The sequence below is a fragment of the Colias eurytheme genome, chromosome 14 (genome assembly GCF_061535395.1).
Source record: "Colias eurytheme isolate Ceu_HAF_F1 chromosome 14, ilColEury1 Martin Lab GWU primary, whole genome shotgun sequence".
NCBI classification, from domain to species: Eukaryota; Metazoa; Arthropoda; class Insecta; order Lepidoptera; family Pieridae; genus Colias; species Colias eurytheme.
This window is the reverse complement of record NC_142993.1, coordinates 483,129-510,309: the sequence shown is the minus strand read 5'-3', so window position 1 is coordinate 510,309 and position 27,181 is coordinate 483,129. Positions and strand designations below refer to the sequence as shown.

The window sequence follows — 27,181 nt, the reverse complement described above, 5'->3', positions numbered from 1 at the left end:
ATTCTTTCTCATTTTGTTTCCCATTGAACCGATATCAAAATAAAACAGCAAATGCAGAAAATCATTTAATACACTTTATTACATAAATTACAATAACTTGACGCTAACACTGGGGTGCCCTTTCACCCCAAGGCCGGTGACTTCGAACGTGGCCCCGCACGGTGGGGGTTGTTCCTCACCCCGGTTCATACATGCTGACGTCACGTATAGCACGTCAAGATTTGGACCTCCAAAAGAAACTGATGTAGTTTGTAGCGCAGGAGTGGGGATCTTTTGGAGGAGCTTACCCGCTCTGGGGTCTACTTTGATTACCTGAAATTAGGAGGTACAAATTTATTATTAAAATTGTTAAAAAACCTATGTTTATACTGATATTAATTATTAACCCATTGAGCCCCGAATGGCCAGATCCGACCGCGACACAATAGATTTTCTATTGTGTCTGTGATTCCGGGGCCTGATAGATTAAAAAGCTGAAGAGTTTGTTTGTTTTGCACATGCTATTGGGACCACGGGGCCGATTTATTATTTCATTTGTTTATTTCATTAAGGATCACCAACATGACATACACTGATAACATAGATAATTTTAGTAATTAAAAGCGTAGACTTAGTGCTGTCACAATTATTGGCAACCACCACTAACAAACTTTTAAATCCAAGAATTTGAAATAATTTTACTGTTAGAAAATAAATTTATTGAGGAAGGTTATAAGCTATTACGCTTAGAACAATAGGAGCAGAGTAATGTGGGTAAAACCGCGGAGCGCACCTAGTTATCTTATAAAATACTATTAGCACAGACTAATAATAATATACTACGTATACAACTATTAGTGAAGTGATATTTATGTAATAATCTATACATATAATCTGTAGAAGGGTCAATTCTGTACATTGAAAATATTGAAAAAATAAATAGCAGGGGGTGTTACTGGATCGATACCAAACCCAAATATGTGATTAAAAATTTTTTTTGTCTGTCTGTATGTGAAGGCATCACGTAAAAACTAACGGTTCGATTTCGATGAAACTTGGTATAATTATACCTTATTATCCTGGGCATAAAATAGGATAAGTACTTTTTATCCCGGAAAAATACGTAGAAAAAAAATAAATCCTAATTTTTCCGCGCGTACGGAGTCGCGGGCGGAAGCTAGTGTCTAATGAATTTTGACAATCAAATAATTATTTCCTCACCTGTTTCCCATCGAAGTTAGCAATCCACAGGTTACCATCCACATCGATAGTCATACCGTCCACAATGCCCTTGAGTCCGTGGTCTTTGTACACGAACACTAGTCGCGGATTCGCTGCAAGATAATTATTGATATAAATGTATTAAACAAAAATAAAAAATAAAAAAAGTATGCTTATGCAGGTTTGAATACCAAAAAAATCGAAAAAAAGTGTTTTTCCTTTACAAATACTGTTAATAAAGAGATGTGTGGCACTCGGGGACTACCGCGGTAAAGCTATTGCATGCTATGCCTTCAAGCCACACCTCCGCGCCCGTCGGAGTGGGACGTTATTCGTTACGGAATTTCTCGATTCGGTCCCCGCGCTCAAGGCCCGCGATAGAAGCTATGCAATAGCTTTAAAGAAAAATTTCTCTTTCTGAGAATTTAAAATATTAAACTATGTTTTCGCAAGTGATTAATCTTTTATAATTACTATTTTTCTACATTACACCCGTATTTTTTTGTAGTTTTTTAAACATTATCACACAACTCATCAATTTCTGATTTTTACTTTATGAAAATACTAGCTTCCGCCCGCGGCTTCGCCCGCGTGGTGTTTTGATAAAAGGTAGCCTATGTTCTTTCTCAGGGTCTAAAGATTGTCTGTGCCAAATTTCATCAAAATCTGTTGAGAGGTTTAAGCGGGAAAGCGTAACAGACAGAGTTACTTTCGCACTTATAATTTTAGTAGGGATTAGTAGGGATAATAATTTTACTTTTAAGTATAGATTAATCAAAATAAAAAAAATTGGTTGTCTGTAAAGTTGGTTTACTGACGATAGTTGAACGTGACAACGTCCGATTGTGCTTCTTTGTCGCTCATTCCGCGCTCTCGCTTGCACTTCAAGCCTTACATGGAACGCCTCAGAGCGAGGTAACGCCGCATGAGTCATGTTTTTTCGTGCGTGCAGCCGGCTCTATCGAATTATAAGACGTTGTCACGTCAAAATTACTTACAAATGTCACCAGTCTCGATATCATAATCGTATCTCCTAACTGCATATTCAAAAGAGTCTGTATAATAAAAGGCCTTTTCCTTTACATCCCAGCAGAGGCCATTAGATATATCGATATTGTCCACCACTCTGTGTGTCTGTCCGTCGGGGTCTACGCGATAAAGGGACCCCTTCTTTAGGTGGAACTTGCCCGGTTCATACTCGTGACCCATTGTGCCTGTAATGTACAAAATATTTGAGTAATAAAAACAACTCAAAACTGTAATAGACATCAAAGTACAGTTAAATTTGTGAGAATATGTAGTTATTAGAATATGTAGTTTAAAAAACTTAATATGTAATACGCTTGAAAAAGGTAAACTCATGAAATGGTATTGTCACCAATCCTTGATGTACAAAGTTTGAATTAAATCTATCCGTTTAAAGGAGGTCAAAATGGAGTTTAAAGATGTCGATCATACAATCATACAAGTGAAGCTTAAAAAAGAAAGATACTGAATATCTGAAATTTTCGATAACGGCTCAGGTAAAAATATTTTTTTGAGTTTTTTCATGAGGTCAACAAACATTTCCGAGCTCCAGAAAACAACAACCTACATAAATGAACATACAACGCTACACAACCACAACCCTCACCATTATTTCACACCCCGAAAAAAATCACAAAAAATACATATTTTTTCACCAACTTACCAACAAACAGCCTTCCCCTGGGATCAGCCTTAGCATCATTGATCCGATTGTCCGGAGTGTGTTTGTCCAGCTCTGTGATGGTCTTCAACCGTTTTGCTGTACCGTTTTCACCATCCCATTGAATTACAACCACTTCGCGTTTTAACCCCACCACGAATTGGTCCTTTTTACCCTCTACGGGGATTATGAAGCCAGGCATCGCGTCTGGAAAGAGAAATAATAAATTGTATACAACAATAAGTAACATGTTATGGTAATAAATGTTATATTTAATATTCAGAGAACAGAAATTTATTTTATTTAAAGAAAATTATAGTTTTGGCGATAGCCGATGTTGCATGATTTCATAAAAATGGAAATCAATGCATTTTTCCTATATAATTGAAAAAAGTTACGAATATTAGACGTAGTCAGATTTTTGCCCTTTTATACTTAATTTTTTATACATAATATTACATAATTATTCTTCTAACTATATTTCATTTTTGTGCCCTGTGTGTTCTGTATCTTAAATTTAAGAAAAAGTAACAAATTTTGAATTAAATCTGCCCGTCTAAAGTCAAAATCGACTTTAAAAGAGTCAGTTACATAAAAACATACCAGTTAAGTTATTGGCTAATAAAATAAAAAAATAAAAGAGTGTTAAAAATTCCATCCGAAAACTTAGTACAACCACTCACCCAACTTAGACTTGGTGTGTCTCCCAGTACTGGGCACATACTTGTGCACGGTCTGGTCGAAGATGCTGACGAAGTATAGCGCCTGGTCCTCCTTCGACCAGTGCGGACCCTCGCCGAGCCATACCGGCTCTGTCACGGGTGTCACTTTTATCGACATCTGGAAAAGAAATAGAGAATTTTGTACTTAATAGAGAAAGATACATATGAAATACATATGTTTTTGTATTCTCTTATTTATTTTGTATTTTTTTATTATATTTGTACTTTCTTTGTATGTAGGTGCCTAGTAGGTGTAATAGGGAGGTCGCGGAAGAATTCCAACCAATACCCGCGGCCCCATCATTAAAGCGGCTCGACGGAACACAGTGGGGTTTTAGTCGGTAAGAATCCGACATAACCCATGGCTCCTTCCCCGGGGGCCGTGGGTATCTACGCAAGATTTCCCCACTTAAAGAAAAATGTAATAGATAATTATTTTTAGTTTTTCTTGTAGATGATTGGAGACTCGATACTAAGTATCGTATATACGTATATTACATTTAGGGGTAATCTCTAGATTTATTGAACGGATTTTTTTGAAATTCCTTAATTCCAGATCTTGTAATTGGACATCCATTATTTTTTTACATTACACGATTTATGACACTTTTATTACGCGTAAGAGGAATTGTAGAGATATACTTAAATTACTAGGTACATAGTAATACAATTATTCATAGTTATACTGCACAAAATTATATAATACACTAGCTGCTCCGCGCGGTTTCGCCCCCGTGGCCCCATTCCTGTTGGTCGTAGCGTGATGATATATAGCCTATAACCTTCCTCGATAAATGGGCTATCTAACACCGAAAGAATTTTTCAAATCGGACCAGTAGTTCCCGAGATTAGCGCGTTCAAACAAACAAACAAACAAACTCTTCAGCTTTATAATATGTATTAACTGTATAGATTTGAATGAATACACTCCATAGTCAATGGCTTACAAATCGTAAATCTACTATGTAATGTTTGAGTAAGGTCATCTGCTCGCAAATTAGTTGCGAGATAGAAAACAATAGCAGGCATATTGTATTATTTGTATTGTTCACCTGTAGAACGTGTTGCATAGAATTTTAGATGATCTATGAAAATAAATAACGATTTTTTTTTTTTTTTTTTTTGAAAAAAAATCGTAATGACTAATAACCTCGAGTTTTCATTGAATTATTAAATTCAATTCCTATACGGATTTTTTTCATAGTCAAAAAAGGTAAATTAATTTATAAACAGTGTATTGTATTAACAAAAATCGTTTTAATGAATTTAGATATAAATATCTAACTAATAACATATTAACTTTGAGGAAAATGATGAGATCGGAATGTGATGAAGTATTTGATAAAAAATAAATTGCTTTGAGGTAGAGGTAACAAACTAACAAGTTAATTTTTGTAGAGATGTAATTATAATTGCGTTTTAAATTCGTTACAAATCTGCCTTGTTTTATACATATGCACTAAGCACCACAGCCTTAAATAACGTAAAATTCTATTAAGCTTCAAGCAAAGCTTCTCTCAAGCAAAATATTATAACTCTATTCCCTATTATATTTTATAGAACCATAGAATACAATCAAAATAAAATACCACGGACGCAACGGTAAAACGAAAGACGCAAGTTCCAATTTAAATAACTGTATTTTTTAACACACGAAAAGTTAACCACGTAACTATTTCATTCTAAACATTTTTTACACACACATTTTATTTTATTTTCAAAATAAAATATAAGTACCAAAGGCCAAATAGCAATATCATCAATGAAATTAACCCGGACATAAGGTAAAGCAACTTTTTAAACTTTTTAAATGACATACCTCATCTGCGTAACTTGAAACTTGAAACTTTTGAACTTAACCTGCGTGTGCGCACGTCCTACATTCGCCAACTAACGGCCACCACTAGTCGGATATTTATAAACATTGATGACGTCACTAGTGATGGGAAACCATAGTTACGTTGTTTTTATCTTATTAAGGTCTAGCGTGATTTCCGAAAAGACTATTTCCATGTTAGTGTGAGTCAGTCAAGTTGTGATTTTTTTTAGTATGTATTTTAAAACATGTTATCTTTATGTCAGTAAGAATGATATAATCTGATTTATGAAGCTGTTAAATAACATAAGTCGCGACTGTTGTTCAACCTACATATTTAAGCCGAGGACAATATAACGCTACTCTATTATAATCCAAATCTGTAAAGACAGTTTGAAATTAAAATAAAATAAATAAAAATAAAATAAAAATAAAATAAAAATAAAATAAAAATAAAATAAGCCTTTATTACTGTTAAATTTTACAATAGTTACAACTTTAGTCTTACTTTAATCTTTTACAATAATATAATCCATATCTGTAAAGACAGTTTAAAGTTAAGCTACGGTAAATAAACTCAAAAACATGAAACTATAGATAGACATTGAAATCAATGGAGGAGGAAAAGGAGAGGATATTCAACCAGTCAAATATGGGTCACTGGGTCACCTGACGTCAATTTGCGGAAACATGGCTACTCTATCGATTAATCTTAATCACTTTGGCTTCAATTCATAAAATACGCACATCTACACATTCATAACACATATTAGCAAGATATTTCCTTATTTTTTCAAATCAATTTGATTTAAACGCGGAACTTTTGATAGAACGTTTATCCAGTACCATTCTTGCGATGAGATTTTATTCTGTTTTATTTCACGAACCTCGATTCATTCCTCCGACAAATCTGTAGTAATACGAAAAGCGGATTAGTGGTAAGGCTCTTAATTGCCTGCCGTAATATATAGAGAAGGACTTTAGTTGCCTTTGCCTGTGAATAATTAAATGAAATTAAGGCCCGTATTAATAAACCGTATCTCAGAATTGAGTATGCTCTTACGTAAAACTTGTGCTGTCACTTGGGGTTGCGTTACCAGCTGTGAACAACACTCGGCTCTTATTTGCGCCCTTGTGACGTAACCGCTATCACGATCGGCTCCCAAACAACGACGTTTATGTTCCCGCTATTGCGAGCGATGAAAATATAAACATTGTCATCTTCTCATAGTTTTCTGACAATTTTCTTTTAGTGTTTTTTCCTTAAAAAAAAATTGTCAATATGATTTTCCTATGAAGATAACCCTACGTCATAATTTACTCGACGCAGGATAAGTAAGTGTCTACGTGACGACGCACTAGACACCATAAGTTAATAGGATTATACCGGGAAAATAAAGTAAAACTGTTGAATAAGTTTTCCAAGAATGTGGGCCAGTAAGCCTCGCATCTTCTTGTTACCTCATCGTGATTAGCCATAAAGATTGAGGTAATAAAACAATTATTATTATATAATAAATTGATTATGGTATTCGCTAAAGCGCAAATGGTTATTTAAAAGTTTTCTATCATAATATATTATTCGGGAGTTGTTAATATGTTGGTTACCACAACTGAATTTTATTAGGGAAAATGTTGAGCCTCTCGCTAAAAGAAAAGTACTCACGTTAAAATTTAAATTAGCCTCCAAAGTGCGATTTGCACAAGCTTCTCTTATATGTATGTCCTAGTATGTATGTATAGAGTAGGTATAGGATTCTAAGTATTAACCCTAGGTGTGGACAAAAAATGATCCGTGAATGGCCCGTTTTTCACTATGGAAATATGGAACTCTAAAAATGGCTCCGGTATCTATACATATTAAAGTTTAAACAAATGATGTTGTACTTAAGGTTGGACAAGTACTGTGTTACTAGCTAGTGTTTTTGGATGACAGTCACCACTTTACAAGGTAGTCATGCTCCTTCACTACTATCTCTAGCTTACTATAACTTAAATGGACCATAGAAATGAGCTAAATCAATGGCCATAGCAACAGCATGACTATTCCCTTAATCTATTTCAGATGCGATGACTAATATTGGAAATATCTTCATGTCAATCAGCTTTATCTTTGATTCCATATCTAATATCTACTTTAAAATATCTTGAAATAAGTAGCGAATTTTGACATAATATGACAAGAGTTAGCAAAGTAATTTAACAACTAACAAAAAAAACTTTTTTAGTACCTAGTTAAATTACGTTAACTATATTAACAAAATATTAGCTGAGGACTTTATTTTATTTTTCAAATTGACTGTGTATTTTCAAATTTTTTACAAAATAAAAAAAGGAAACCAACAAATTAAAGATTCAATGAGATTATTGCAGTTTTTTGTTGTTGACAAGTAATTTTTAGATGTCGATCTATGTTTGGATTTCATCATTTTCAATCTGATGTGAACCCCAATGCTTGAACTTTATCGTGATTTTTGAGACCACTTCCCTTATCTTACCTCGTGTTTATATAAGCGATATTGATTATTGATTAACATTATTATGAAATATTGAATAATAACCACACATAGAGTGACATTTTTACTATGGTTTATTGGGGCATATTTTCGCACACTTTTCAACCCTCGATTTCTTTATGGACAGAGACCATCCTAAGGGTCGGTGCATCCCCATCGTTTGATTAGGATTTTGCGATATGCTATAATTGATGGTAATGGTAATACTAGAATGGTAAAACAATAGAAAGTTATAACATGTATTTAAATTGTCTAATAGAAGTTAGTCGAAATCAAATTTTACTTTTCCTCTACAGAAAAATTAAATTCTTACACTATAAATGTCTATGAAACCATAAACATGTAGACCATAAACGAGGTAATTTTATCTGATAAACGTTTACTACAATTTAGATAATAGACACTACTTACTTGCTAATTAGCGCGAATTCACACCTTGAAACCAACACACCATTTATTAGATCGATAAAGGTATTTAAATATATATCACATAGTATTTAGGTAACCCATGAATAGTCAGAGATACCGAAAACGTCCTGACATCGTCATTCTATTGCACAAATTATTTATTACGATTAGGATTTTAAAAAACGACCTAAGAATTCTCATATGAAATGTGAAACAATGGTGATGAGGCATGAGCAGGCATGATACAGATACTCGATAAGGGTGAATCTTGCATAGATACCCACGGCCGACTTCGATATTTTCCAGCACTAAACATCACTAGATAAATTAGAAAAAATTAAATTTTAATTTAATTTAATTTATTTATTAATAGAACAACAGAGGTCCACTTGTAAGTATTATTTCTTAATTACTATGTTAGTTTACATTGTTTTTATACAGTTTAAAGAAATGAAATAATCTGGTTTTCAATTCATCCTTGAATTCCGTTATCTAATCCAGCTAAATATTCCTTGCAATCTATCTATGTATAGTATAACTGTAAATCATATACTATACCAATATAAAAAAGTTGATTGAAAGTTTGTACTCTATTAAAAGCTGCTTTCTAATAACATGTACGTAGACAGCAACACATATTTCATATTTACTTTGTTGCTAGTGTTAAATTTTCCAAAGGGTTCTTACATGAAAAAATATTAATGAACAATTAGACTGAAATTAACACCTTATAAACATAATATTATGTATGTGACGTTTGCCATTCGACTTGCTGAAGAAACCTCAGAAAGGAACTGGTAAAATGATGAACTGATGACATGCTGATGACCAGAAGGACAAAAATGTTTTGGGTGATATATATATTTTTACAGGTTCACAACAAAACGCTAGACACTCGTCGAAAATAGACATAGACCTTTTTAAAATAGATTTAGGCACGCCATTGAAATGACCGTGACTTTCATACATTTTTGCTCGAGGCATTTTTGTTATTGTTTTTTCAATAGAATTCGTTAAAGCCAAAACAAAAACATACTACTTACATCTGGTTTGGGCTAAGAAAGATGGTTGTTTTCTCTTGTTTTTCATTTTATGCACACATAGGTATTTGAAAAATTTAAATATTTTAACGGATTTAAACGAGATTTGTTCTCTGTGTTAATTATAAATTCACCCACGTTTTGACAACTGCACCGTTAGGTACAAACAAAAAAAAATACATAAAATGGTAAAAAAAACATCAATTTGTACCTACGATTTTTATTAAATTAACCGCCAAGGAACACGCCTACATTCCACCAATTCATATATTATTCTCACAACGATAAACCAAAACAAACATACATAATAATAGTTGACGGTCAACTATTTGATAACACGACTTTCTATCGGGATCATCGCACTTTATCCACGCAGTAGTAACTGCCGCTAAAGCTCACGTTTTACCATGTCTGTCTGGTTTAATTAATATGTGGCCTTGAATTTTTTCTATGTATTTAGTACCGAAATAAGCGGACAATTGTTAAAACATATGTTTAGAATTTTGCTTTTAAATAAACATTATATTTCTTATTTAACAATAGACAAATACAACGCATATGTACTGTAAAATATATTGCCAAAAAATATATTGCAACTTCGTTTTTGTTTGATTAATTAAACATTTAAATGAATATAAATCATAAATATTCTCTTAGAAAGTGTGCTTATAATAATTATTTGAACATTATTATGTACATTGTTGATGGTGTTGTAAGTTTAGAAACAATATAAAACAATAATGTAAGATTATGTTGATCTCATCACACTTTATTATCTGTGCCACCTTAGATTTTCGCGCCAATTTATACCAAACTGAACAATCTTCAATTTTTTTATCTAATCATTATATAGATATTTTAAGATATCATTTTTCATATATTTTAAGATGAAGAAGAGAAAGAAGAAAATGAATAAGTCATTTTTCATTCATTTTTCATGAATAAGTATAATTTCATTTAAAAATTACAAAAACTGTATTAATATTAAGCTATATTTCAATGTTGGTTCTACTTATTTAAATACGACTACATAAAAAAATATATTTTGGCATTCCATGAAAAAAACGTCTTTTTTTAAACTATTTTATCTACACACTTTACAATTGTAATCTTAAAATAATCTTAAATCTTGTTGTAATCTTAAAATGGAGTATAAACATAGAGTTAAGTAGTATTTAAGTGAATCCAATATCCTAAATAATAACAACAATATATTTACCTTTGTTAACAATCTCGTCAACACAAGCGGTAACAACGACTGGCACCTATGGTTGTATGTGAACTGCGTTATCTTTTAGTTATATACCGACTTGTATCTAATCATTGAGATATTACGATAGGGCTGGCACGTGGAAGTTTTGTGTGAGAATAGGGTTGCTTCTTATCCGTTTTGGGTAATGTATGGCAGATGATATTTGTGACAGTAATGAAAGAAATGTTAAATTAGATGTTTAGTAAAATGAGATTTTTTTAAAGAAAAGAATAAAAATTATAACCAGTAAAAAGTTAATAAATATAGGTGGATAATCAAATAATTAGTATCTCTTTTACGGGAGAACAGGGTTGCCATAATGTGTATGTAGTTTTTTATAGCATTGTAATGTTTTTTGAAGTGAAAACTTCTTTAGCGGCGTTGAGCACTTTTTCTGTAATGGGTATAAAATCTTAAACTCGCGTCAGGACACGTGACCTGATCGAAAAAGCGTAAGACGGATACCATTCCAAAATATCAAACATGCTCAACGTTAATAATCAAGTTTTCACTTCTGCCGGCACTCCCGGAGTGCAACCCGTTTTTTTTTTTAAGTTTTGGTAGAGTAGGAATTTTGTTTCCTTATGTCAAGGCAACCGAACTGGAGGTTCGCCTGATAGCAAAACATCACCATTGCCTATGAACGTTTGCCGAAGTAGGGTGTCTGCAAGTGTAACTTTTAAGGAATAAGGGATAAATACATTGTCCTAGATTTTTATGACGTTAAAAGAAAAAGCCTATCACATGATTATTATTTGTAAATAAAGAAATTTTTCCTTTTCCTACCTCATTCAGTATTCGATACATCACATTTGTCACATTTCAACCGAAATCCATACATACAAAACAAAAACAAATAAAACTAAACCATAATTATACTGAACTTTGAACAAATTGAAAATCTCTAAATTTATAAATTTATAAAAATCTCTAGCATATTTTTCATCCTAATTTCGTTAGCGGTAAAACATTTTTGAAGTGAAATTTCTTTAGGCGTGCTGAGAGTAAAATTTCAAGGTTCCGTCATGGCAATACCATCACGTCATGGACTAAGGCGACGATTTTTGTTTTATTTGAATCTTGCCAAAGAAGTTTTACTTCTGACACGTGTGCTCTGCACACATGCTCTATTTTTATTTTCAGTAGTCCATTTTGAGTGCATCTTCGACCATGCCTCTTCGAGATTACAAAGGAATTTTACTCGACCCTTTATCGAGAACATTTCCGTTAATGGCAGTGAGCATAATGAGGTAAATGATTGTTTTTGTTTTGATTTATTGGAATATTTGGGGCTCATTTGTGTTCTGAATTATTGAGAGTTTGTTTATTGTACTCTTGCTACTTTTAAAGTGCAGTTTTCCTGTAGTAGGAAGCATAAAATGTTAACTTGTAGTAAAAATGAGCTTTTAAACTTTAGTTAGATACTGTAGGTGAACTATTCAACTGAATACTTTTTATGTTTCTGCCTATTTGGTACACCAATAGAGAGGCAATGCAACCCTCAAAAAATGACTCAAGTCATAACGTCCTCTAAAAGGTCCTAATTAGTACTAGGTCTAGTTTAGTGTTTTGTGCCAAAAGTGTTACTTTTTGGTTCTAAGTACGATTCCAAAAGTAACTTCAGTAACTATATCTTCTTAATATATGTATATGTTATGGACCAAGTGATAAATTGGGCAGTATACATAATGCACGGGCATTATGAAAAATGCCCAATATGAGAGTGCAATTTGATAATAATTATTCAAATAATCAAATTGACCGGGCATTATACATATTGCCCATCACCTTTTGGGCAGAGTAATACAAACATATTTAATTACTATTTTTTATTGTTATTGTCATTTAACTTAAAATAAACTAAATATTAAACCACTTAAACAATCAGGCTCATTATTTGGATTAATTACCAAGGACTTCTACCTTAAGAATCCACTAGTTTTTGCATTTAAAACTTAAGGAAAGTCATATTAAAAATATAACATAAAATATAATTAAATTTAAAACAAAAATTTCACAACGGCGGACCGCTAGTATGTTTTATAACATTCTATATCACCGATGCAGTTAAGTGCAGACTGCAGAGTTTATTGCAACAATTTATCTAGACAATGTAACTTACACATGATGTTAAGATAAATCCGAAGATAACAGGACCACGGGATAAATCGAGATAAAATATGTTTATCTAGACATTTCTATACAAATTGACGATTGTGAGATTATAGTTTATAATACGAGTTAGATAAAACTATTTGTTTTATTTTATTGTATTAAATTGTTTTGCCTAGATGGGATTACGCGAGTATTATAACAGTTAAAATTAAAGACATTGTAGGAACTATGTTTCTGAATCGCGCAATTGAAATGTTTTACCGTCTAGTTTTTTTACTCCCAACTAATTTACCACAAAATATTATTTACTCCAAGAAGTTGTAGTTTTCTCAAATTACCTAATTTTTTTTACGTTCACATACATCAATGATTTTTGTATTTTTCGATTTGTATTGCTGCATAATTAATGAATGGAAACCTATATTATAAATTAATAATATTATAAATTTTTGGAAACAGGCCCATGTTGAAAAAGTTAGGGCCGGCGCCCACTGCCGGCACGGCATGGCATGGCAGGGCAGAGGTTTTTATTACTTATGAAGTTATTTTGAATCTTATTTCAATCAGTTTGGAATTCAAGTTACTTAATTTCGATGCCACGATGCCGCGACGTGTTGCAGGATGCTGCAGCATGACGCGGCACGCCGCGGGATGCGGTGGCATGACGTGTATTGCTGTTTCATTCCAAGGGATGCCGCGGCGCGCCATTGCATCCCGCGAGGCGTATGCGTCACTTTGGGGTCCAGTAATTATGATTACTAGCTAGTTGAAATAAGGTTGAAACTTATGCAGCATTAGCGCGGAGCAAAACTGATGGATGCCAGAGTGGCTGGGCTTTTAGCAGGATGCTACGGCATGCCACTGAATGCCGCGGGATGCCACTGCACGCCGCGGGATGCCATTGCACGCCGCGGGATGCTCTGCCGTGCCATGCCGTGCCGTGCCGGCAGTGGGCGCCGGCCCTTATGGGTCATTTGAACCACCAGGTGATCGTTCTAGATAGGTTAGGTTTAAGTTATAGACTACAGGCCCATGCCTGTAGTCTAGTCGGCAGACGCCGGAACGACCTAAATATAGGTAAATACTTTCGACCTAAATATTTTAAAAAACGATATCACAAATCAAAATTGACAAACGGGGACAAATTAAGTAAATAAAAAACTTATTTTTGGAACGTTATTTTTGGAATTGTCTTACATAATCTTATCACAGACAAGCTAATCGTCCAGGAGATATTGCAGTAGGCAAATAAAGATGAACAGATGATATAAGTGCATATTGCAGTTAATACAAATATAATATAACCAATATTCAATTGCTATCGTGGTCTATTAGCCGTTATTTAAGCGATTAATTTAGCCCAAACGAAAATAATTACGTGTTCGAACATCTGATGTTGACAGGAAAATATTATATGAAACTGTTAGTTTAAAATCACACTTCAAGTAAAAATTTTCAATGATTTTAGTTACTTACATTGGAACTAGAGAACGTTTTTTAATTGAAACTTCTTTATGCGCGTTGAGAGTAAAATTTCAAAGTCGTGCCGTGGCAATACCGTCACGTCATGGAGTAAGGCAACGAGGCAAAGAGTTCGGTATTTTTGAATCTTGGCAAAGAAGTTTCACTTCTGACACGTGTGCTCGGCTTAAAATATTTCTTTATAAAACTAAGATAAACTTACCAGAGCTTTATTGGCGAACTTCTTACATCGTCATCTTTCTTTCTTATATAATATTTTGTAGCTTGTTAGTTTCTAGGTCTAGGTATTTCCATTAATTCAATACCTTTACCATAAATACATAGAGTGATCGTATGTCTGAAAATAGAATGAAAATTAATATCACAATAATTTTCCCAAAAATCGTTTAAGTATAAGGCGGGAATTAGCATTTTATTGCTATAAAAATTTAACAGTCAATATTAGTTGAGATTAAGGCATTCGTTTCAATAAGATTAAAAATTACCTAAGTCTTCTACAATACGGTTTTTTTTCTGGAGATAGACTAAAAGACTATGCCAAAACATCATACATAAGCATCCATTTAATGTGTTACTGATATCTCCTGTAATGCGTCCTAAACTCTCTATGAATTTGATATTTTTAGTTTTATGGCATTGAAATGTTTTATAAATATAAATGTATAAAGATTTAAGATGAAAAATCGATCACGAGGCAGGATTCGAACCCGTATCCTTTCACGTCAATCCGGGGCGGATGCCTGACCAACTCAGCCACCCTCTCTAAATACTCCTTGTTGAAAATTCGAAAAAAAAAAACTATTGTCTACTTATTATACAGGACTATACATATACGCCTGTGAACCAATCAACAATAGAGTTGATATATTCACAAAATAAAGAATCATTCTAAAAAATAATGATATAATTCTGGTCAGCTAATACTTACTCATCACTCCCAACGAGGTCCATGCCCTGGATATCCGCGACATCGCTGAAAACTTGCGACTTAAAATCGCATTTAATCTGGTCATCGACTATAGACCACTCAAACACCGTCACTCTTTGGTCTATCGACGTTGACAACAACAGATTGTCGATGATAATGACACCTGTCACTTGGGAACAATGGCTGCTAGAATTTGACCAATAACAAATACTTTTTGTACGATCACTCATCACTTTGAAGTACGCCAGTTCCACCGCGTTGTCGTCTCCTCCAGAAGCCAATAGCAATTCAGTATCAGATAACGCTTTAGCATAAATCCCGTTTATACCGGATTGGTGAGTCATCAAAGTAGATATTGGTCTATCTACAAGTGTTAACGTATTCCAGAACGAAATTTCCCTTTCGGTTGAGCTTGATAGAAGAATTTTCGTATTTCCAACGTCAACAACTTGCGTGTTTAGTATGCAAGTGGAATGATAAAATATATCGTTTATTTTACGAAACGATTTAGTATTCAATTCCAATTGAAAGACTCGTAAATTCCCATCCGAGCAGCCAGCGAATATCACATATGTATTGTCATCTTTGCTGTAATTTTCTAAAGCCATAATTCTCGTTTCTGGATCAAAATCTATTTCCTCGTTTCTGAACATTTTGTTATATCTTCTTTCTACATCTGTCCCATTTATCATGTGATTGGCCAATTCTTCTGTAGTAACTTTTATTTCTCCATCTACTTTATCAAAAATGATTTTATTTACGCAAATCTGTGCTCGTCCACCAGCTGATGTAACCAACAGAGTTCTATCGTCCAATTTGTTAATTTTTAATGCCCTCACATTTGATAAATGTTTTAAGATAAGTTCATCTTTAAATTCTAATGCAGAATTTGAACTGGATACCCTTAGAGTAGTATCTTCACCACCCGATATATAAAACAACGTATCATCAAACTTGTGGGTTACCAAGCAATTGATTTCTTTCGAATGCGTCCCATTTACTATGTTTTTAGAAACGATGTTCTTTAAATTAAACCTCTCTAAGTGAATGTTCGCTTCTTTTATATAGATGAAGCTAATAAATTCATCGAAATTGTCTTCCTCTTTTCCAATATAACGTAAAACATCCCAGGACCTATGGCCTCCTCCACAAGTTACTTCTAAAGCTCTAACATTGTTTTTTACATCATAAACAACAAAAATGCGTTCTTGGAAGCCACAAATATATCTATCATTCGAATCAACAAATTTTTCAACCCATTGGAAATCTAAATCTCTATTGTAATTATGCGATAAGGCACTTAAATTGAAATATTTCATAGTCCCATCTCGGCCTGTACTGATAAATTCATTTTGTCGTACATTTATCGATGTCGGACCATATCTCCCATGCACGCGTTTAAAAGTTCTTACAGGAGATTTTTGTCCTCGAACGAATACGTGTATATTTCCTAAACGATCTCCAACAATAAGATTGTCAGAACTGAGAGCGCAAGACGTTATCCAGCGCTCTTTACAAAATGGCAACTCAAATTCAGCGAACACGTCTAATTTGTTACCACTCGTCGTAAGAACTGTAATTTTACCCAAATCAGCACAAAACACTACATGTCTATTTAATATCCAGTGCATGGAAAGAATTTTACCCATATCTAACTCTGTATCAATGATATTACTAATCATTGGTGGTCCTTTGCAATTTTCGATAAAAACATCAAATTTCCCCGTCATATCTGCGACAGCTATCAATTGCCTACACGACGATACACTGATCAATTTATACGTAGATTCGTGTTTTAGTTTGAAGGCTGTTGAAGATTTTGAATCGACGGCATAATAAACCAAATCATTATTTTCGTTCATGGCTATTACGTTTCGTCTTGCAGTGAACACTATTTTCTTTGGCGTGCCAATATCTACATTAAGAGTATCACTGTTTTTGTTATGTTCGCTTAAAATAGAAAGTGGATGTAATATAACGGCACTATCAGCTCCTCCTGTAACTAGGTGCTCTTCATTTGCATCTAACGACCAAATACACGCGTTAGCATGAGCTGGGGATTTCTTAACCAAATTTCCTTCTAAATCCCAATAGCATATAGCTGAATCTTCACCTACAGATATAACTATATCATTTACTATACAATTACGCATCACTCTAGCACCATGACCATATAATTCATGTAACGGATGAATGTGTACATTTTCCCAAAATGCTTTTGTATCAAAAGTGTGGGTAGTTTTGTTTTTTATGGACCAGATATGAACTGATCTGTCATCTGATGTGGTCACTATGATTCCTTTCTTGGGATCGCAGCTTATGGAGAATATGACTCCCTAAAATGGGGAAAAAAAATTTTAAATAAATATTTTTTTTATTTACTCATTCATAGACATGATGATTTATTCTCTCATTCAGTGTAAAAGTGAGATTGTGCATACACCAGCCAGAGATTGAAAAATAAAAATTTAAAAGAATGTGCAGAGCAATTTTTGCAACTTTGGCAAATTAACCAAACAAAAGCATATGCTTTAGCAAGAATTACTTGTAATACAGTACAAGAACATATTGAGAATAACGCAACTAATTATGAGAAAAGTATAATAACTATAGTAAGTTTCAGAATTTAGTTATGTATAACAAAAATCACAATATTAACTAATTAATTTAAAGATTATATTACTTATAATCTCTAGTCTAAAACAAGGTTTCAGACAAAGCGGGCGAAGCCGCACGCTCAAGTTATAGTAAAATATAAATATTTGACCTATAAAAAAACTTATATAAATACCAAATCATACCTTGTGTCCCCTCAAATAATGCATCGGTTCCTCGTCCTGATAACTGATAAGAACTTCTGAGAACACAGTTCCACTGAACACCAGGACACCATCATTTAGTGGTAACAGTAAACCACTGTACAGAATGGAGTTATTTCTGTTCTTGTATTGTGTTTCTAGCGATCGTGTTTTTGTGTTCCATATCTGGAAGGATAAATGTTTAAAATGTTTTTCAGTACAAAGAAATATAATGAAAAAATTCAAAGTCCAGTGTACTAAAGAGATTTATGCGTTAAGGGTATTTTATAAAAGATATTTTCCCTGTTGAGTATCAAATCCTATTAAATATTAGTAACATTGCTCACATGCTAAGCATGATTAAACTAGCTACGCAAATTAAAATTAAAAAATTATAATATAATAAATTCTGTCAGACTGCAGTTGGTTGAAAATTTTTTAAGGTACATCAAAAGGTTATATGTATTATAATTGGCTTGAATATAACCGGCCGCTTTGGTGTTTTGGATTATTAACAATTGTGATCTTGACTTGGCCTCTATAACTAAGTTCATTGCAAATAATAGTTTTAAAAATATGAATATTATATAATTAATATATTAATTTGAAAGATTTTTTAATGATGTTCCTATTTCTTAATACCTAAATATAAATATACTAACTTGAACCACATTATGAGCAGTCAAAAGTGAAATTTTGTCATTAGAAGTCCATATTCCTGAATGCAACCAATCATCACAAATAATGGATGTGAAACAGCAAGTAAACTTGATATCTTCCTTATTTACTGCTATTATAGTGAATTGCTTCCCGCCATAAACCAAAATCTTGAATTCTTTTTTCAAAGGCATAATACCGTATATTTTTTGACCTTTTAAGACATGTAACCGTTGTATTAATTTGCTTGAATTTTTTTCATAAACGTGCATATAACTTCCTAATCCTGGAAGGAATTATAACGATTAAATAAAAAACTAGGTTAGATAGTGTTTACAAAGAAATATTCGAAATTTACCAGCTAGAATGAAGTTATCATATAATTTTACACTCGTAACATCAGTTCTTGTTAATAAAGACATGTTTAACCCAAATTATAAGCAAAAAATATAAAAAAATATGAGAAACAATGACAATTTTAGGTTATTCGGTGTTTTGATTTTCAAAATTCAAAACCAGCTGTGAGCGTGCTGTCAGCTGTGAGCTGATTTGAGTTTTGACTTTGACATAAAACTATGTTTCAGTGTTGCCTATACCTACATATTTGAAAACAATTTGAAAACGACAAGAAAAAATGTATATTAGAATTATTATTATACCAAATTATAACATAGTGATTATAAGTTGGATTAGGTATATCATTAGTTACACAGATTAGGTAAATATCCATTGTTCAGTTATATTATTTTTCATTTTTTTTCGGCTTTCCTAACAGTTTTATTCAATAGAGCGATACGACTTCACACACTTTACGCGTGTTTACTCATTTCTGTTCACATCGACGCGACGCAGACGCGGTGTTGATGAGTCAGAGGTGTTCGGGCACATGAATAATATGTAACTTGAAAAAATGAAAAATTAATAATGATTTCCGGATTCGGCTCTGCAGTCTTTTAAATCCTAAATTAAATAAATTATTATAAATGTTCTGAATTAGAATAACAAAAGTGAAAATTCATAAAACATGTATTAAGTATTTCTAAATAGAAACTAAGTAAATCAATTTCAAGGAGAAATGCGCTTCCTTTCTAAGTTCTAACCCACGCTCCTATCATAATTTTAAAATTGATTTATTATATTATATGTATTAGAGATAGGATATTGGTTAAATAAAAGTTATATTATATTTATACAAGAATTTATTAAATAAAGGTGGCGAAGGAAAATTTTAATTAGATTAAATTATTCCTTTTGAAAGTTATCCAACGGATAGTGCTCGCCATTTTTCTTCAGGTGCTGTTCCAGTTGATTCATTTGTTTTCTGTAAACAACAATTTAATTATCATTTTAACAGTTTAATTTCCTGTTTTAAATGTATTTATAAATCTTTACATTAACAGTTAAAAGAAACCATAATTTATATTTTTCAACCTATAAAGCTAAGCTTTTTTGTATTTTCTAAGTTGACTGGCAGGCCAAATTACATCTTCAAAAAAAAAAACAAAGCTGATTTTTTTATATTATCTGTAGAACATACTGTAGTTTTGGCGGCATATCGTAATACACATCTTCGAACATTTCTTTCCAATGCGGTTTCTTTTTCTTTTCGGCATTTTGCATTGTTCTTACGACAATATCTCGAGATTCTTTTATCAATGCCTTGTCTGCTTCTTCATTCCAAAGACCTGTGGATATTGTAAGAACAGTATTATTAAAAATCTGGTAAGGTTTTCGTACTTTAAAATTTAATGTAATTTATTTAATTGTGAATTTTACCTTTACGTTCAATATATAGGCGTAATTTTTGTATCGGATTTTCATCAGTGGTCCACTTTTGTATTTCTTCTATAGACCGATAGGCTGTGCTGTCGTCAGACGTAGAATGGTGACCTACCCTAAACAAAAATAAATTTTATATTGATAAAGTAGCGTAATTATTTTAGAAAAGATGGACAGAAGTACTTACACTAGTAAATTAGAAAAGATTAGAGGTGTGAGTGAAAGTAAGTACCTATTTTTTTCAAATTAATGCATTCATTCTCTACTGAGAGGATTAAGTTAAAATTTAAATGAGAATTGATAAAGCGCTGAAAAATCCTTACATAAGTAGCTTTTATATGTAACTGATCAGTAATCCAAACCTGTGCGCTCTTGTGCGCTGTGCGGCCCGGCTTTTTCGGGAACCGAATGTTTGCGCCGGGCCTAATTACTAATATCGCTAGCTCGTTGATCTCATATACAGCGTGTTCATGATTTTGGGGTAACTTTTTCGTGTAAATATTTGTATACTGAGTTAAAAGTGTATACTTACCTTTATTTTGTTTTTCTACCTCGTACCTATAGAACATAGCCTCAATTTAGCTTTTTTATAATTATTTTGTGGTGAAATTTTTTGTGTAAATTTGTGTACTTACTAAGTTAAGAGTATAGGATACCTATCCTATATATACTCTTAACTTAGTACACAATGTAATAAGCATGTACTTTATTTTGAAGTGAAGCTTCTTTAGGGGCGTTGTGAGTGAAATTTCAAAGTCGCGTCATGGCAATACCGTCACGTCATGGAGAAAGGCAACGATTTTGGTAGCTTTGAATATTGCCAAAGAACACTTCTGCCAAGTTTTCTCGGCCTACACGCTCTTTTTTATCTCATACCTATAAGACATAGCCTCAATCAGCACCGGCTTGTTCTTAACAGCCATTTCCTTAGCGGCCCGCACCGCGTTGTACACAGCGAGCGCGTCCGTCCCGTCCACGCGTATCGTGTTGATACCCAGCGAGGGCCCGCGCGCCGCGATACCGTCACCCCGATACTGCTCGCTAGATGGCGTTGATATCGCGTAGCCGTTGTTTCTGCTGGGGATTGATTGAGAAGTATTTTTGATGATGATATTCTTAAATGAGGTGTTTGAAAATACAGTTTTTGTGTATGGGCATAGATCAATCCATGTAATTATTTCCGAAAAATATTTTATATCAATAAAAACAACTAATTACGCAGGTAGATCAGTTACCCCGTATGGTTGGTGATCTATAGGTTAATAGTAATTATTAATATTTAGTATCATAAAACATTATTATCAGTAACACGCACACACTTTTCATTTCGCTTGCATTAATGGTAAGTTTAAAGTTATATCCTTTCATATGTTTATAGAAGTATACGTACATAACTCACACTTAGATCATATCTCACATCACACATGACGTCCACAATTTATTAATGTAAAAAACTTACTTTATTATACATATTAATAATAATTTATCGCCGTATCTCTAGATTATTAAATTTATACTTACCAGAACAAAATAACGGGACATTCAAGAGTAGCTGCAAAGTTAAAAGCAGCGAACGCGTCACCTTCAGAAGCAGCACCTTCACCGAAATAACAAATAACACATCGATCATTGCCTGGTTGACGCTTGAAGGCGTAAGCTGCACCAACTGCTTGTGGCATTTGTGTTGCTGGAATATAGAAAGAAGACTATTTGATATATTGAATTGGACGACTCTGCCATAAATTGATGTATCAGATAAGCTGTTAAGGTATGATGTTGATGATGTTTACAGTAACTAGTCATTAAAATAATGCCAGCTGTTAATATACAGGGTGTACCAAAAAGTAGTGATGAACGGAAGCTGAGAGGTAGAGGACCTAGAGGGCTATCCGAATCACCCCCATGTATGTTATGCGATTTTTCGTATTTTCGGAGTTATGACGATTTTTTCAATTTTTCACCGATCGCCGAGTACGATGATATTTTCACTCATGCTGACGTCAATGATTGCGGAAGATGCTTGATTTTTTTTGTGTGCTAAGCTGAAAGATAGGCCAATTCAGTATGGTAACATTTACTATCGTTAGATCTTTGAATGGAATAAAAAAAATAATTAAATGGCAAGAAAGATAAAATTACCCAGTATGTTCACCACTTCAAGGGCCCGTAAAAAAATAAAATCACATAAAAAAAATTTTCTGTTTGACTTTTAAAAACTTGCTCTATCTATCAGATAGCTACCCTGAAAATTTCATTTTATTATTCAGAGGGCTTCAATCGAAAAATTTTAATCTAAATGTGGTAAGTGCAAAAATTGAATTAACATGATGATCATTAAAACCAATAAATAGGTGTTTAATTACCAGAAATTTTTAAAATAACCCCGCTGTTGCTCAATGCAAGTGCGACATCACCGTAAAAAGTTGTCTTTTAAATGTCTGAATGCCCTTTTATCATTTTTAATGGTTTCTTCTGTTACTATGAATTTCCGGGTTATTTCGTCTAAATTGTGGCATTCTCTCAAGTAGCCGAGGTCTTTTTAATATTCCCATTGAAACAAATCAATGGGGTTTAGGTCGAGGGACCGTGGAGGCCAGGCTTTAAGGCAGGCGTCACCGGCGCATGCGCAGGTTGCAACGACCAATCCATCTTTCAGGGTATCTTGGCCCTTTAGCCTGGCCTGCACGGTCCCCGGACATAAACCCTATTGATTATTTTCCGTGGGGATACTACAAAGACGAGAGACTGCCACAATTTGGACGAAATAACCCGGAAATTCATAGTAGCAGAAGAAACCATTAAAAATGATAAAAGGGCATTCAGACATTTAAAAGACTACTTTTTACGGTGATGTCGCACTTGCATTGAGCAACAGCGGGGTTATTTTAAAAATTTCTGGTAATTAAACACCTATTTATTGGTTTTAATGATCATCATGTTAATTCAATTTTTGCACTTACCACATTTAGATTCAAATTTTTCGATTGAAGCCTTCTGAATAATAAAATGAAATTTTCAGGGTAGCTATCTGATAGATAGAGCAAGTTTTTAAAAGTCAAACGGAAAACTTTTTTTATGTGATTTTATTTTTTTACGGGCCCTTGAAGTGGTGAACATACTGGGTAATTTTATCTTTCTTGCCATTTCATTCTTTTTTTTTATTCCATTCAAAGATCTAACGATAGTAAATGTTACCATACTGAATTGGCCTATCTTTCAGCTTAGCACACAAAAAAAATCAAGCATCTTCCGCAATCATTGACGTCAGCATGAGTGAAAATATCATCGTACTCGGCGATAGGTGAAAAATTGAAAAAATCGTCATAACTCCGAAAATACGAAAAATCGCATTACATACATGGGGGTGATTCGGATAGCCCTCTAGGTCCTCTACCTCTCAGCTTCCGTTCATCACTACTTTTTGGTACACCCTGTATTATATACGTTGTAGTTACTATGGAATGAAATTACATATATTTATCTGTTACTATGTTCTCATCTTAATTTTTTCGTAGGAAGGAAAGGAATTTTCTTCTTTATAATATTATGTAGTCTCATATACGATGATTGTTTTTGTTTGAAGAGTTTATGGGCCATTAAAACCATGTATGGTATATCGCCAAAAACCTTCATAGATCGGTAATTTTTAATCTGGTTGCATAGAACTCAGTTACAGTTATATATATATATATATATATATATATATATATATATATATATATATATATATATATATATAACTGTAACTGAGTTCTATATATTTACCTAAAGGACTGGATATAGTGACGATATTCAATTGGTTGCTGCCATAGTGCACTGGCATATGTCTTCCCTTGCCAGGATCTTCATGATTACCATAACACTGGTTCACCAGTTCTGATATAGTCATGCCTCTATATAAGAGTACTCCAACTTCCCTGTATTGTGCGAAGACCATATCTCTAAGAGATAGAGCGGCAGCGCTGCCGACATGCATGCCTTCTTCGCCGTAGTTTGTCATGTAGAATGATATACGACCCTGTCTGAAATACATAAGTACATTTTTATGTTAAAATGTAGATGGTAAAGGTCATTAGCATTACAGATGATTGGTAGTACGAGTTATTTAGGCAAACATAAACTATTAAGTACCTGTGTTATTTTCGTGTTAGTACTGAATTTATTTTTTCTTGTCAAATGCTATATAAAGCATATCAAGTTTTAAATCGATAAAAGTTCATATACATATTATTATTACGTATAATATTGACTTGTTTATTAAAGGGATTTTTAATGTCTTAATTGAGCCAAGTGATTTCCTTCTGCTTGAATGAACACAATGGAGGTACTTTAATACGATTACCTTTGAGACTCATACAAGATTTTATCCATTTGATTCAACTGTATCATTGTTTTATACATATTCAGCAGTATATCTTTATCTAAGTCTGGTTCTTCACTCCCCACTATCACCTCGCCGTTATTATCAAGCACCCTGTATATTGGTATCGGCTCGTAATTGCTTTCGTTCAAAAACTTCATCTCTGTAACGTACGGTGCTCTGGCGCCGGGGAATTCTGCAGTTTTCCCGCCATTTTGTTGGATATCCGGTCGCGTATGCGTTGACAGAAGCTGAAATAAAAAAAAAACGTTATAAATTACTGAATACACGATATTTTTACATGTGATTGTTTGGTTTTCTTTCGTGAGCGGTGAGGTATAATTTTGTGTAGAGATGTTTAGGCAGGGTGACGGTAATTTAATTTTTATCGGGATAAATACATAATTTATTTTCCGCAGAAGCAGACAAATCCGCGGTCTAGACTCTAGTTAATATAAATAGGTAGGTACTTAAAAGTATATTTGTATGTTTAATTCGTGGGTACCATAGTTGGGTACATAAGTAATATACTTTATAGTTATTACAAGCGTAAGTTGTATAGCAAAAATCCATGTTCTTCTCTAATTAAAAGAAACCTCTTGTTTAATTTTAAGATACCTATCTTATCACTGTCATTATCTTTGCTCTGTTGTTTCAGCTAATGAAACTACATTACGTTTGTAACAAATGTGTAAATATTCGATTTATTAACATAATCACTTAAAAATAGATAAGCTTAAAAAACCTTGTATAATCTATGTCAAAGTAATTAATTAATTATTAATGTTATTTCGCAATTAAGTGTAAACTTTATTTTATTATCAAAAACCTGAAATAAACAAGCTAACAACAAAATTTAAATAACAATGATATTACAGAATAATAGCTATCTATTTTTTTTACAAATAAATTAAAGTATCATTAGATTAATGTAGTTACATATTAAAACGTTTTAGGTTATTACATGAACGAATCATGTAATAATTATTATCATCTTTTATCAATTGTTTACAATTTTCATTATTCTCGCATTATAGTTTTGCAAATTACAATAATAATTACCTACTGTAGTTATTGGTATTAGCTCTAACTACAAATGTAATCCATCTATTATCCTGTAATCCTACAAAAGTATAGACTAGATTATGGAGATATTAGAACCTACCCTAGAAGAACGGAGCGCAGTAAATCTCAAAAAACTAACACCACTACGCAGCGCCATGTTAACTACTGAGAATAATATGTATTATGTTTGTATAATGAAACATTAGCAAGTATGATAAGGGGCATAGCCTTTATCGTACGGCGGGAGGTCAATATTTATCATTTGATTCTTTATTTGTAAGTGTGACGTTACTTTCATGTAATAAACGCTTTCAGTTTCAATTTACTGAATTTTTAGTACTTAGTTAGTTAAATGCGTGTATTTTTTAAATCTAAAACCCAATGAATGTGTTTATGTACCTATAATTTAAAACATAATCCTTTTTACGGGAAAATTATAAAAATTTTAAGAGGTTAGTTGACTGATTTTTTGGGCACATAGTTACTTTGACCGAAATCGGTAACGTGAACTTTTTTTCTTTTAACTTTTGAGAATTTGCCAAATTTGCTTTAAATTTTTCGTTAGGTAACTTAAATAAAAATCCAAAGAACCCTTTTAATGAATTAATTGGACAATTTTTACAAAAGTCTTGCAATATTTCGCATTTCCTATATAGTCATTTGAAAAGCCCGCGAACGGCCACGTGAAATTTCGGGTTCTGATTTAAACAAACTTTTGGATCTTGATTGAAACAAGCGGTCATCCGAGAATGTGCGTTAAGCCGGTCGAATTAGACATTTGAAATACCAATTTTGAATAACATAGCCAAATTTTATAACAAATACAATTTTAGAAGTCTCCATCCATCCTATGTGTGCAACAAAAGTTATTCGAAGTCAAAGGTCAAAATTTGAGTTTTTAATGTGAAACTTTTATTACTGTATCGTCTCAAACTTTTTTGTCTGTGTAGCGCATGTCGCGTGACGGTCGAACCGTACGATAATAATTATCGTACAAATACGATAATTTTGTGCCTAAGTTTCACTTTTACCGTGGTTTCATAAAACCACACAACATTTTTTAAGCAATTGCATAGCTTATTAGTTATCGCGGGCCTTGAGCGTGGGGACCGAATCCAGAAATTTCGTAACGAAAATAACCTCACGCTCCCCACTCCGACGGGCACGGAGGTGTGGCTTGAAGGCATGCTATGCAATAGCATTACCACGGCAGTCCCCGAGTAGGTACCACACGTCTTTTTTTTTCTCGAAAATGGTAAATGTAGTTTTTGTGTTTATCGCTAATAAACAGACAGACAGACGCCGCGCCGCGGAGGATTTGTTTTATATTATTGTAGTGATATTTAAACATACATA

General features: G+C 33.2%; 2 protein-coding genes across 6 annotated transcripts; both read right to left on the bottom strand.

The window, feature by feature from the left end:
- Positions 1-52: 52 nt before the first annotated feature.
- On the bottom strand, positions 53-19,140 carry LOC149902653 (regucalcin-like). Of its 5 annotated transcripts, none has more exons than XM_090109286.1 (6): positions 14,441-14,575; positions 3,571-3,727; positions 2,891-3,094; positions 2,199-2,414; positions 1,201-1,313; positions 53-312 (listed from the first exon to the last, which is right to left on the bottom strand). In XM_090109286.1, the coding sequence occupies exons 2-6, from the start codon at positions 3,725-3,727 to the stop codon at positions 88-90; spliced, it is 915 nt and encodes a 304-aa protein (XP_089965412.1). In that variant the 5' UTR covers positions 14,441-14,575; the 3' UTR covers positions 53-87. The 5 variants fall into 5 exon arrangements, 4 of the variants coding, with proteins under 4 accessions (XP_089965412.1, XP_089965410.1, XP_089965413.1 ...); XM_090109284.1 differs by lacking the exon at positions 14,441-14,575 and adding an exon at positions 10,609-10,683; XM_090109287.1 differs by lacking the exon at positions 14,441-14,575 and adding an exon at positions 9,605-9,723.
- Positions 19,141-19,803: 663 nt separating this feature from the next.
- On the bottom strand, positions 19,804-26,016 carry BckdhA (Branched chain keto acid dehydrogenase E1 subunit alpha). Its single transcript, XM_090109310.1, has 8 exons — positions 25,926-26,016; positions 24,743-25,011; positions 24,166-24,422; positions 21,922-22,087; positions 21,277-21,477; positions 20,398-20,516; positions 20,159-20,306; positions 19,804-19,942 (listed from the first exon to the last, which is right to left on the bottom strand). Exons 1-8 carry the CDS (start codon positions 25,980-25,982, stop codon positions 19,864-19,866), a joined length of 1,296 nt encoding a protein of 431 aa, XP_089965436.1. The 5' UTR covers positions 25,983-26,016; the 3' UTR covers positions 19,804-19,863.
- Between the last annotated feature and the right edge of the window lie 1,165 nt (positions 26,017-27,181).